The sequence below is a fragment of the Lytechinus variegatus genome, chromosome 13 (assembly GCF_018143015.1).
Source record: "Lytechinus variegatus isolate NC3 chromosome 13, Lvar_3.0, whole genome shotgun sequence".
Lineage (NCBI taxonomy): Eukaryota > Metazoa > Echinodermata > Echinoidea > Temnopleuroida > Toxopneustidae > Lytechinus > Lytechinus variegatus.
The window spans coordinates 31,296,535-31,310,103 of record NC_054752.1 but is presented as its reverse complement, the minus strand read 5'-3'; the positions used below and the strand labels follow the sequence as shown (position 1 = coordinate 31,310,103).

The following is a 13,569-nucleotide window of genomic DNA, read 5'->3' as shown; positions in this document are numbered from 1 at the left end:
GTTACTTTGAGCGAACAAATGTGGAAACAGAATACATCTTTATCACATAGATTGTTTTACACAAAATATATCGAAAGGCATCAAGTTACCTGACGGGAAATTTGCTTTTCACTGGTGCATTACAAATACAAAATAATGCTTACAAGCAAATGAAGTTTACAAATGAGATGACAAATATGAATAAATCAACAAGTTAGCAGGAATAATAAACTTAATTTAAACATAGGGTTTATATGGTCAAAATCTTGTAACCATAATTATAACGTTCGAATAGAGATTAAGGTATAAAGAATCAGAATCCGGGCATACATTCATTCGGTGGCTAATTGTCAAATTGATCAGTATCTTTGTGCAGTAGCGTTGAAGAGGGAAATCGAGTTTGGGGTGAAAGATTGTTGATGTCATTGTTGAAATCATAAAGCCAGATTATACGTCAACAACCTCGTCATCATACCTAATCAAAGAAATTAAATGCTAATCAAAAATTAATTCAGAATATTGTACTAAATATTTTCCCGACATTGCTTTGATATTGATTACTTTACATTGCTTTATTATCTGGAGACGCGTAAAAGAAAATCTCAATATAAAATTGATGACATAAAAGACAGAATAGAAAACCGAATGACAATAAAATCTTGAAGAAATAAAAAAAATCGGTGAGAGTGAAAAATGGAAGGGATAAGTCTATTGATATAATTAAAAAGGCATGAGAGAAGTATTAGAGATTGGAAGAAGTGGGATAGATAGGGAGAGAAAGAGAGGGTGAGAGGGGATGCACGATTCTAATCGAAAAATTGTGACCACTTGTGTAGTGAAAAAGAGGGGGGGGGGGGGGGGCAGTCTACCCCCTGACGAGTCACAGTCATTTTTTTTTCTGGTATTTGTGGTTTAAGACCCTTTTTCTTCTTTTTAATTTGCCCCCCCCCTGTGAAAAATCCTAGGTACGCCACGGGGGGGGGGGATCGCTTAAAGTAAATCCAGGTAGATTGTGTAATAAAAAAAAGTATTACGGGAATTCGTCCTTCAATGGAATGTGACATATAAAGTACAGACAAACATCAAATTCTATAGCGAAATGACTTTTGATATTGAAGTTTGACATTTTATTGATATTTAGATAAATGCATTCCGACAAATGCATCCCTAGTCTATCGGAAATAGAGTAAGAGGTCGAACAGTAAAAGAACGGAATGGCAAGGATGGAGATTGATGGGGGAAAAGACAGAAAAGAGAAAAGTAAAAATGTGAGGGTGTGTGTGTGTGTGTGTATGCAAAGGATGGCGTGTGCGTGAGGCTGGTACAGGGTTGGATTGCACGTGGATCCCTGTGTAAGATTGTGTGTGATGATACAAAAGGGAGTGTGTGAGGAACGTGGGTGTGCGTACATGGGGGAGTGTGTATGTGTGTGCGTGTGTGTAAGAGAGAAAGGGGTAGGGGGATAAAGAGCGAGCAAAGAGCTTTTCACGAGCAGAGATGAAGCTGACTTCAGACTGTGAAATGTTGGCTTACATTGGTAAAAGGCAAATGGATCATAAACACTGAGAGCTAGATAGTGGATGCATTTGTTTTTTGTCTAGTACTCTGTAACCGTAATAATGGATATTGAAGTCGAACAGTGGGCCTACAATTGCAATGACAGTTTATGACACTCCATATTATTTACAGCCATCACCTACTTCTTAAAAACTATTGCGTTGTCACATCAATTTCACCTCACTTTATTAATCCAGTTCAAAGGGTTTAATAGGATACTAAAATCGTGAAAATCAGATTTGGGCTAACATTTATTTTCTCTGCCTATATCCTACAACTGTACAAATGACAGGTGATTTGAGTTTTTATTAGCCAGTGGAAAACCAAACTCAAATGATTTATGACAGAAAATGTTGAATAAAATTGAACTTTGACGGAGAATGAAAAATGTATTGAAAAAGAAGGAAAATCGAAGATCTAGGGTAAGTGGTGAATCTATTGCCAGAATTAAAAAAAAGGCATACATTTAACACAAGACGAGTAGAGAAGACGAAAGGATTAGAAATAGAGAGGAAGAAAGAGTGTGTGTGTGTGTGTGAGAGAGGTAGAGAGAGAGAGAGAGAGAGATAGCAAGAGGGGGGGGGGGAGAGGGAGGGGAGATCATGATAAAGAGGGTTAAAGAGAAAACTGCATGAGATGAGACAGAAAGAGAAGTGGCGGTGGAAAAAAAAGAGATCGGTCGAATATTCGAAAGGTTGAGTATCTAGATTACACTGAATATAACAAAAAAAAATCAATGAGAGAGTGGGGGGGGGGGGCAATATTGAGTTGGCAGGAACAGGTGAAAACATGGGTTATCTACATTTCGTGGGAGTATTCAAAAGAAAAATAGAAAAAATATAGGTAAATAAAACCCCCAATATTCTTTCAGTTGATATCTCTTAACGATTTGGACTCTGACCGATGTAATGATTAGACGTCGACTTCCACAGATGTGTGAGATCATCGATCACGGGACGTTTGTCCAAGACGTCGAATGCGATGTTTCAGCTTCTTGTAACTAATTTTGGTGATGCTGCAAAGATAGGGGCGAAAAGATTATCAATTATTTTTAGATTAATCATCACTACTGCCATTAATGTAATAATAATTAAAATGTATATCACCACCACCACAGCCATCATCGCCAACATCTTAATGATGATCGCGATCATCATTAACACCATCATTAATCATCATTATAATAACCATCATCATTATCACCTTCATCATCATCATTATCACCTTTATCATCATCATCATCATTATCACCATCATTTATCACCATTATCATCAACATCGTCATAACCATAACCATCACCATCATTAATTATCATTATCATCACCAGCATTAATCATCATTATCATCACCATCATCATCATCACCATCATCATAACCATCATCATCATAATCATCATCATCACCACCACCATCATCTTCACCATCATCATCATCGTCGTCATCATCACCATCATCATCATCACCATCATAACCATCATCATCATCATCATCATCATCACCACCACCATCATCATCACCATCATCATCATCGTCGTCATCATCACCATCATCATCACCATGTTTACGGGAAGGCCTACTGTTAGAAGAAGTAATAGCACAGTAGTCTCGCAGTAGCAGCATATAGAGGTAACAGTATAGAGAAGAAAATAATACATTGGCTTGGAAAGTTTTACTCACTAAATATCTACGGGTCCAAAGTCCTCATTGGGCGGGTGCCATTCCAAAGTCACACCGTGGTCATCTACCCCATCATCGTCGAACTTCAATACGATTTGGATACCGGTATCGATGCATTTGTAGATTTCCAAATCGGGACTGGGGCTCTTAAAGCGTCCAATATTGGTTTCACTGATCGACGGGATAGTTGCGGCGTCTGCCTGTCTAGCTTCGGGTATGTAGATACCTACTGGAGCGTTTGATTCCTCGATGGTTGAAACTGATGAAAGAAATGGAGTTGATTTTCATTAACAAAGTCAAGGGCGGTGCAGCTCTGGCAATTGGGCCTATTTGTTATTTTCTAACATCAATATCTGATCTTACCTGCTTACGATTCTAAACTGCTTTTCCGCAACAGTTTGCACATAATTTAAAAAAAAAATGGGGACTTATTCTCTTTGCGGTGTCCCCCTCTCAAATAAAAGTAAACGAGTCATTTTTTCTGTAATAGATAGGCTATACATCACACTCTACAAGGGGCAATTCAAACAAATACGACGATCGTGTTAAAAAACACAATAACATCACTTTAAACCCTTGAACACAATGATACTAGTACATTGTAAAAAAATTGTGAATATCAATGGAGGGGTAGCTCAAACAACACATTTTAATTAATTAAAGATTTTGTTTGACTGCATGTTAATTTTGTGAAAATTGATTAAGACCCCACACAATTGGGCCACATTCTCCTAAATTTTTGATAAATCGTGATTGATATTCAACTAAGTGCTTCTGTAAAGATTGTAGTCTTTGTTCATAATTTGATGAATGGTTGACGTCATTGATTACAGCAGAACCTTTGCTAGATCTAAAGTATATAGCACATGAGGGGCGACGACGCGTAGAAGAACAATGTGGGCGATCTTCTTTCATGTGATTTGCATGCGAATAAAAAAATGGTGAGGGTGGGGGGGGGGAAAAAAGAGTATTAGATATGTGTTGGAATGTGTCAGTAGATAAAAAACCCCGCTTTTTATCAGGTGGGTGTTTCATAAAACTGTTCGTAAGTTAAGAGCGACTTTAAGAACGACTGGTGATCCCTTCTTACGAGCGTAACCATGGCAAGCCGTATTGATATATATTGTGATTTTGTGATATCACGAATTTGAATTACTGATATCACTAATTCGAATTACTGATATCACTAATTCGATTTAGTGATATCACTAATTCGATTTAGTGATATCACCAAATCGAATTAGTGATATCACTAATTCCCATATGTTTTTTCACACAAATCCCTTTTTTGATATCAAGAAATAGAATTCGTGATATCACTAAATCGAATTAGTGATATCACTCAATCGAATTAGTGATATCACAAATTCGAATTTGTGATATCACTAAATGAATTTGTGATATCAAAAATTCGAATTAGTGATATCAGGAATTGAATTTGTGATATCACGAATTCTATTTCGTGATATCAAAAAAGGGGTTTGTGTAGTAAATGAATAGAAATTAGTGATATCACTAATTCGAATTTGTGATATCACAAAATGAATTTGTGATATCACTAAATCGAATTAGTGATATCACTAAATCGAATTAGTGATATCACTAAATCGAATATGTGATATCACTAATTCCAATTTTTGATATCACAAATTCATTTAGTGATATCACTAATACGATTTTGTGATATCATTAATTCGACTTAGTGATATCACTAATTCGAATTAGTGATATCACTAATTTGATTTAGTGATATCACTAATTCGAATTAGTGATATGACAAAAGAAATTTAGCACTCATGTTGTGAAAGATATCGCTTTGATTTCGAGCTTTACCTCAGTGCTAGAATTCACGTGGTATTTTGAGCTTTACTTTAGTGCTAGAATTCACGTGGTATTTTGAGCTTTACTTTAGTGCTAGAATTACGTGGTATTTTGAGCTTTACTTTAGTGCTAGAATTCACGTGGTATTTTGAGCTTTACTTTAGTGCTAGAATTCACGTGGTATTTTGAGCTTTACTTTAGTGCTAGAATTCACGTGGTATTTTGAGCTTTGCTTTAGTGCTAGAATTCACGTGGTATTTTGAGCTTTACTTTAGTGCTAGAATTCACGTGGTATTTTGAGCTTTACTTTAGTGCTAGAATTCACGTGGTATTTTGAGCTTTACTTTAGTGCTAGAATTCACGTGGTATTTTGAGCTTTACTTTAGTGCTCAAATTCAGCTCTGTTTCTATCGCTAGTTTAGCGTTTTAATTCACTTGGTATTTATTACATTGATACAAAAAATAACCTGTGATCTAAACCTTTACATTAGTGCAATAATTCAGTTCTGATTTTTTTTTTGGCACTTTATTCGTTTAAATCGATTGGCAACATATCAAGAATGAAATTAAGGATATGTTGCCAATTTCTATGTAACCATTCAGTATTCTCTTTTGACGTATGATATTTTGGGGTTTGTTTTTTTTTATTACAAAAAATAACTTATACTTTATTTGCATTTTTATGGTTGAAATTTAGTTTTGAGTGGCACATTAGACAAAAAAATGAACGCTAATTGTGCAAAAATTGGCAACATATCAGTAATTCATTTCGTGATATGTTGCCAATTTGTTGTTTTTAAATATTATTATTATTTTTTCGACATCGCGTCTACTACACACTCTCGCTAAACTACACTCACGTTGCCACAAGGCACAATCTTCATGTGCCAATCCATCATTAATTATCTCTTCATGTTTTATGGACAATTCCAAATTTGAGTAATATGGCGGCTAATGTCAATGATGATGTGGTACCAGACAGCGTACTCTCAAGAATGAGTAGAACTCTGCGAGAAGTGGAAACACTGATTTTGAACGATGAACGTGTATTGGCGAAGGTAAAGTTGGACGCAGTGAAAGTAAACCTCGAAAGAGTAGCCGCTGGTCTCGCTGTCGAAATGCATGGTTATCTCAAAGAATGTGTTAACAAATTGTTGGATATCTGCCAGCGCGAGGAAGGGGATGAACATGATGTTGATGATGACCATGAGGCAAGTAGTAACGGTAGTGCTCGTACAAGACGTAGCAGCAGTACTTTTGAGATTGAGGAAGATGGTAGGCCTAGATCTAGTCCTAGATCTACTTTGTCTTCGACTTCTGCTCATCAAGACAGAGCCGGAGCTGGAGGCGGAGTCAGGAATGCTAGGGCCAGTGGCAGAGTTAGTGCAGCATCCACTTCAAGTTCAAATCCTCGTTTTAGTGCACCAAGAGTGAAATCAGGTAGGCTTACTACGATAAATTAGACCAAAATGGGGTGCTAATCATGCACTTTCTTATCCAGCCTGTCCATTTGTTTACACACGAACGAACGTTTTAAGAACGAGGCATAGATCTAGGCCTACACTCAATCAAATGCATAGGCCTAGACCTGGCTACAGCACCCACTGCACTGACAGGAGTGTGTAGTAGACGAGATGTCGAAGAAATAATAATAATATTTAAAAACAACAAATTGGCAACATATCACGAAATGAATTACTGATATGTTGCCAATTTTTGCACAATTAGCGTTCATTTTTTTTGTCTAATGTGCCACTCAAAACTAAATTTCAACCATAAAAATGCAAATAAAGTATAAGTTGTTCATTTTTTGTAATAAAAAAACAAACCTCAAAATATCATACGTCAAAAGAGAATACTGAATGATTACATAGAAATTGGCAACATATCCTTAATTTCATTCTTGATATGTTGCCAATCGATTTAAACGAATAAAGTGCAAAAAAAAAATCAGAACTGAATTATTGCACTAATGTAAAGGTTTAGATCACAGGTTATTTTTTGCATCAATGTAATAAATACCAAGTGAATTAAAACGCTAAACTAGCGATAGAAACAGAGCTGAATTTGAGCACTAAAGTAAAGCTCAAAATATCACGTGAATTCTAGCACTAAAGTAAAGCTCAAAATACCACGTGAATTCTAGCACTAAAGTAAAGCTCAAAATACCACGTGAATTCTAGCACTAAAGTAAAGCTCAAAATACCACGTGAATTCTAGCACTAAAGTAAAGCTCAAAATACCACGTGAATTCTAGCACTAAAGTAAAGCTCAAAATACCACGTGAATTCTAGCACTAAAGTAAAGCTCAAAATACCACGTGAATTCCAGCACTAAAGTAAAGCTCAAAATACCACGTGAATTCTAGCACTAAAGTAAAGCTCAAAATACCACGTGAATTCTAGCACTAAAGTAAAGCTCAAAATACCACGTGAATTCTAGCACTAAAGTAAAGCTCAAAATACCACGTGAATTCTAGCACTGAGGTAAAGCTCGAAATCAAAGCGATATCTTTCACAACATGAGTGCTAAATTTCTTTTGTCATTTTGTGATATCACTAATTCGAATTAGTGATATCACTAAATCAAATTAGTGATATCACTAATTCGAATTAGTGATATCACTAATTCGAATTTTTGATATCACAAATTCATTTAGTGATATCACAAATTCGAATTTGTGATATCACTAATTCGATTTAGTGATATCACAAATTCTATTTCTTGATATCAAAAAAGGGATTTGTGTGAAAAACATATGGGAATTAGTGATATCACTAATTCGATTTGGTGATATCACTAAATCGAATTAGTGATATCACTAAATCGAATTAGTGATATCAGTAATTCGAATTCGTGATATCAGTAATTCGAATTCGTGATATCACAAAATCACAATATATATCAATACGGCTTGCCATACGTGCGTAACCATCGCAAATGAATATACCATTTACCACAATATAGGATCACCAGTCGTTCTTAAAGTCATTCATAGCTTAACGAACAGCTTTATGAAACAGCCCCAGGTCTGCTTTTGATAACTCCCTCCTCACATCGTAATTGCGCCTACACCCATCCCTCCTTCCAGCTCTATCTTGAGCCACGTACCCTTATTAATACGGTCACACCAACGAAACCGACTCCAAACCGACCGACGGTAAGTCATTGGAAATAACATGATAGCTTTGATCGGTCTGGGGGTGTTTCACAAAGATTTAAGTATGACTTAGAGTCGCACTTAAATGCCTAGTTACGCGCAGTTTAAAAGGCATGACAGCATTGGTCAAATCATGCCAAGAGGACGCGCACTAGTGCGTATTGATCAATAAGATTGCGCGTTGCATATCATGTACGCGTCGACATTTAAGTGCGACCTAAGTCATACTTAAATCTTTGTGAAACACCCCCCTGGAGTCACTTCCCTTGGTATGACTGTGGCATTAAACTGAGTCACAACAAACTGTTATATTACTAGAATTATGAAAAGACGAGTCCGAGATTTCCAATCGATGCCAAGCGGGCGCCAGCGGATCGTGCCCCGTATAAGGGTGGGGGTAATCAGGTAGAAGTAGAGGTGACTATAACCGGCTCCCATCGAGGACCAACATAATTAGACAAATCTAATTTCGCAGTGGTTTTTGTCATCAGGTAATGTGACTCATTTTCAATAATTCAATTGAACATCAGTGTTTGCGGTTAGATCTTTCTTCAAAATAATGCTCAGTCAGAATGGCGAAACGTACTCCAGAGCGACCAAAGATATTACGTTATCACGAAAGGTATACCACCGGGCGATTTGAAGTTGGTTTCATATGTGTGATTGCACCATGTAAGGTACAATGGTGTTATATCCGCCCCCCCTCCATATCGCAAAAATAGAATCACTAATATGCTTATGATTTGCAATGTTTATATTGAAGAGTATATTCATCTCTCACAAAAATATGATTGATTGCGAAATACACTTAAAAATATTTCGTGTGTGTTTATTTTGTTTCTCCCAAGGTATATTTGTTTAGATAAATACATGAAAATCCTAAAAATTACCTTTTTCATCTAATGTAACTTTGCTAAAGACAAAAAAAACGAGTTTGGCCTTTATTCATAGACATTATAATGTACAAAAAAATCTAGAACAAACCATGAATGACATTTAAAAGAGGGATAAAAAAAGTTGATTTAAAAAAAAGAATCATCTAAAAGCCTTAACAATATTATTTGTTATGATACGAAAGGATGCAATTTCAAATAATTAGTGTTCGTTTCCTTTTCATATTGTTGTATTTTCTTTAGATCCTGTTCTCGGCATACTTCTATCATACTTTTGCAACTATTCATTTACAGACATCTTTACTTTGTACATGGTATTTTGTTATTGTATTGTACGTCCTGTCTTCTTGTCTTCTATTTACTCAGATATGTCCTGTACGTTCTATCGTTTAATATCATTCCTTTATTTTGAACGATTTGAATATTAAATAAATATGACTTACTATATGCTAACATACAAATTCATACAAAATCCCAGACATCAATCTTCCGATGATATCAAGCTTTGTTTAAAGTCAACATTAATTCAAATTCATTCAATGCGATTCCTATGATTTTAGATGTCATGCAGATATCATCATTATCAACTTCGTGAAGATGAAACTTACCAAAGACGGTCTTGTGATGAAAATAGTTGACTAGCTCCAACTTCTGCTTATAAAGAAATAACGGAGCAAAAGTAGTATTTTCTAAGGGCACGTTGTGCGGAACCGCAGCCAAATCAGCCGGGCTGGGAATTGCCTGACATAGATCCCTTTTTGTCCATCGCATCGGACGTCCATAGACTCTTAAATCAATCGCGGACAGAAAGAATACCGAAAAGAATTCGATATTAAACACTAAAACGAGTACACTGGCGGTTCTCCTCATTATTTTCCTTTTTGGTATAATTTCCGTCTATAATGATTGAAAAATGTGCTTGACACGACACGGGCGACGATTTTCGAATTCGATCTCAAGAAATGATCGCTGAAGCAGTATCGAGAGATAGATTGATAATAGTATTCACGTGACCTCGTTGGTGTCACGTGTCGTTAGCTGTATGACCAATGTGACGGAACAATGGCCCCGAAATAGTGGAATGACGAAAAGAACGAACAGTAGGCCTGTTAAGTAGTTTTCGCTCTGCAACGTACCGACAATTCAAGAACACAGTAAATCTATTGAAAATGCCGTCAAATGACATGTATCAGCTGGGAGGTATCTGTCGACAATCATAAGTGAATCTGAGCAGTAGTTTTGTCCTATAAGTTGACGAAAAAATAGCAAGTAATCGTTTGTCCAGAGTCCTGGATGAAATTGCTGTTCCACCAATTTTCGACAAAGACTTCTTGGTAGCTCTTTGTCATGAATAGCATTTGTAAATACTTTTTATCCGTTTACGAATCCTCTGTACGTCGCTGTGCGGAGACTCCCTGGTTCTGTACAAGTATAGTTTATAATTTTCCATGTGCGATAGGTGATCCGGTGTATGGCGAAAGCACGCAGAGATCAAAAGGTAAACTGTCGTTTGGTTAAAATCTGCTTCGTTTGCTTTCCGTTTCTTCTTTTCTACTCACAATTTGAGCCGATTGTCACTTATCCCATGAAACTTTTTTTGTCTAATTTCCAGTTAAGCTACATCAATTTCGTATATATAGGCCTACTGTCCACTTGTCTAACAGCACTAATAGTAAAAAAATAAATATAAAAACAATGTCTATCCAAAAACGTTCCGTCATAAGACCAACAAACTTTGATTTCTGTGTATCCATAAAAGAATGGGAAAGTGTAATTAAAAAGACAACATGAAGTTTAGGTCCAAAATGAGTATATGTGTACTTTAAATGTATATTCTTCGTTTCCGTGCTTCTGTGAAGAGCAAAATTATCATTGTCTTCACAGACTTTTGAATGGTCCGTCCATGTATAAATATTTTCGAAGAGTTAACATGTCGTCACATATAAATAGAGGGCGCAACAGCTGCGTTAAGACGTATTTTTGCATCCTCTGAAACTAAGATTATCTGGAAATATCAACGAGATGAATAATCATTAGGTTTCAGTATTCAGGATATCAATATATTTATTTCACCCTTTTAATGATTCGGATACCCTCTATATTGCTGCTCATTTCAATATTTCGAACGTTTATTTTGTAAATGGTTTAACATGTACGCATAGAAAGCGTCGCCACACTCTGAATAGGACCTTCCCAGAGAACCCAAACCCGTTTTCATTCGGACAGATAATGGTGGTGTCACACCTTGGCGTTTTAGACAGCGTATGCCCGACGTATCAAAATTTCTCTAAAACGTCGGCATACGCTGAACTTTGATTTTTTTTCAACTCTGGGCGTATACTTAGCGTATTCATAACGAGTTGGACGTATACATAACGTATTAGTAACTTATATCGAACACTTCGTTAACTTATAAGAAACGTATTCCAATGAATGCTTAGCGTATTGCTGGCGTACACAACTTATGCCCTACGATAGCCTAACTTACGCATAGCGCGCGGCAGCGTATCGCTGACGTACACGTGTCGTAGCCTATAAAAAGGCTGCCGCTCGACTATTCAAATCATAACCGCACGATACATCACCGTATCAACACCACCGCCATGCCGAAGAAAACTCATGTGAACCCCACCTTTATATACCAATTCCTATAAACGTCAATACGCCATTATACGGTAGCTGTAAGTTATAAACACGTTCAGTAAGTTTTGTGGTCGTCCGGAGCACGTCTTCATACGTCAATATACGTTGGAGTTAAGTTACACATACGTTCAAAGCACGTTACTCATAGGTTAGAAGTAAGTTTTAGGGTACTGGACATTATCTCGCCGTACATCGACTTATGAGTAATTTACGAGTAACGTGTGTCAACGTGTATCAACGATCGCGTAACTTGCCTACAACTTATGGCCCGCGTATGCGGGACGTATGAGCCATACGCTGGCATACGTCGAAAAATTTTGTGCTTGCACAAAATTTTTCGACGACCTCGCCGTATGACGACGTATACCAGCGTGTTTTAGCGTACTCTTAACGTATGCAAAACTTACCCGTAACGTATTCGAGGTACGCCAGCGTATTCGCCCAATTCCTCATACGTCGGGCATACGCTGTCTAAAACGCCAAGGTGTGACAGCGCAACGTAAGAAATTAGGACAAGAAATTAATTACGGGTGAGAACTCATGTTAGTCTTTGGAAGGTGTTACTATATAGAAAATGTCTTTTTGCCTCCAAAATGGTTGATTTTCCCATGAATAGGCAAAATATGGAATAGGGGTGGGTAACGTTGACAGCCACCGAGGGGGGGGGGGAGGCATTGCTGTGCCAGCACTTCTTTATATATAGCTGATAGAAAAGTCTACTCTTCCGTCTCCAGGAAGTTTCAACAAATAAAAGTGGCTCTAATTTGAAGTAAATTTTTTTTACCTTAACGGGGGCTCGAAAATGGCATATTTTCCCATAATAATTATAGGTTAAATACCGAAAATGGGTGGGTGACCTCGGCACAGCCCCCTGAGGGGTTAGGATTCGCTGTGCAAGCACTTCTTTCTGTTTCTGGTAACTCCCATAGGAGCTCGGCAGGACAGCGTTTTGCTGGTAAACGCCAACTGGTATATAACCAATTACATCTTTATATGTAGCTGATAGAAGAAAATTTACCCTTTCGTCTGCAAGTGGTTTCAAATGAATAAAAGTGGGTTTAATATATTGCAGAAACGCGTTTTGCCCCATAGGTGTTTCAGAATGGCGAATTCTCCAAGAGAAAGACAAAACACGATAAATGAATGGGGGTGACTTCGAAAGCCCCCTGAGGGAGTAGGCTCTGCTGTGTCAGCACTTGTTTAAACGTAGCTGATACAGGAATCTACTCTTTTGTCTCCAAGTGGTTTTAAGAAAATAAAAGTGATTCTACTTTATATAGCAGAAGCGCATTTGCCTCAATGGGGCTCTAAAATGGCGATTTTTTTTCCAAGAAATAGGCAAAATACGAATAAAGGTTGGGTGACTTCAGCAGCCCCTGAAGGGGCCATGCTTCAGTGTTCTAGTTCGTGTTTATATGTCGCTGTCTCCAAATGATTACACAACAACAAATGTGGCTTTTTACTGCAAGGCAGAAACACCCTTTTCCTCCACGGGGCTCCAAAATAGCGAATTTTCCAAGAAATTGACAAAACATGATTAAGAGATATGGGATAGTTCGGCAGCCCCCTGAGGGAGTAGGCATTGCTGTGCCAGCAATTCTTTATATGAAGCTGATAGAAAAAACCCCTACCTTTCTGTCTCCAATCGATTTCAAATATAAAAAAATTCCGAATCACCATTTTGCCAAATTTGGGCTCCAAAAAGCACGATATTTTAAATAGTCATGTATAAGGGAAGGAGTACCTTCGACGGGCTCTTGCGGGACTATGCTTTAAGTTGTCCGAACGTAATTGCATGAAACAGGCAGAACAATGCCTCCTCTAATTTTTCCAAGTGG

General features: G+C 37.2%; 1 protein-coding gene across 1 annotated transcript; it reads right to left on the bottom strand.

Moving 5' to 3' along the window:
* Positions 1-983: 983 nt before the first annotated feature.
* LOC121425914 lies at positions 984-10,046 on the bottom strand. Its single transcript, XM_041622022.1, has 3 exons — positions 9,697-10,046; positions 3,215-3,473; positions 984-2,551 (listed from the first exon to the last, which is right to left on the bottom strand). Exons 1-3 carry the CDS (start codon positions 9,956-9,958, stop codon positions 2,479-2,481), a joined length of 594 nt encoding a protein of 197 aa, XP_041477956.1. The 5' UTR covers positions 9,959-10,046; the 3' UTR covers positions 984-2,478.
* Between the last annotated feature and the right edge of the window lie 3,523 nt (positions 10,047-13,569).

Excerpts from the sequence above, each read along its gene's own strand:
- LOC121425914 (XM_041622022.1), bottom strand. The coding sequence starts at position 9,958 with ATGAGGAGAACCGCCAGTGTACTCGTTTTAGTGTTTAATATCGAATTC. Across the intron at positions 3,474-9,696 it reads TCATCACAAGACCGTCTTTG|TTTCAACCATCGAGGAATCA; the intron begins GTAAGTTTCATC and ends TTCTTTCATCAG. Across the intron at positions 2,552-3,214 it reads TTTGGACCCGTAGATATTTA|CATCACCAAAATTAGTTACA; the intron begins GTGAGTAAAACT and ends CTATCTTTGCAG.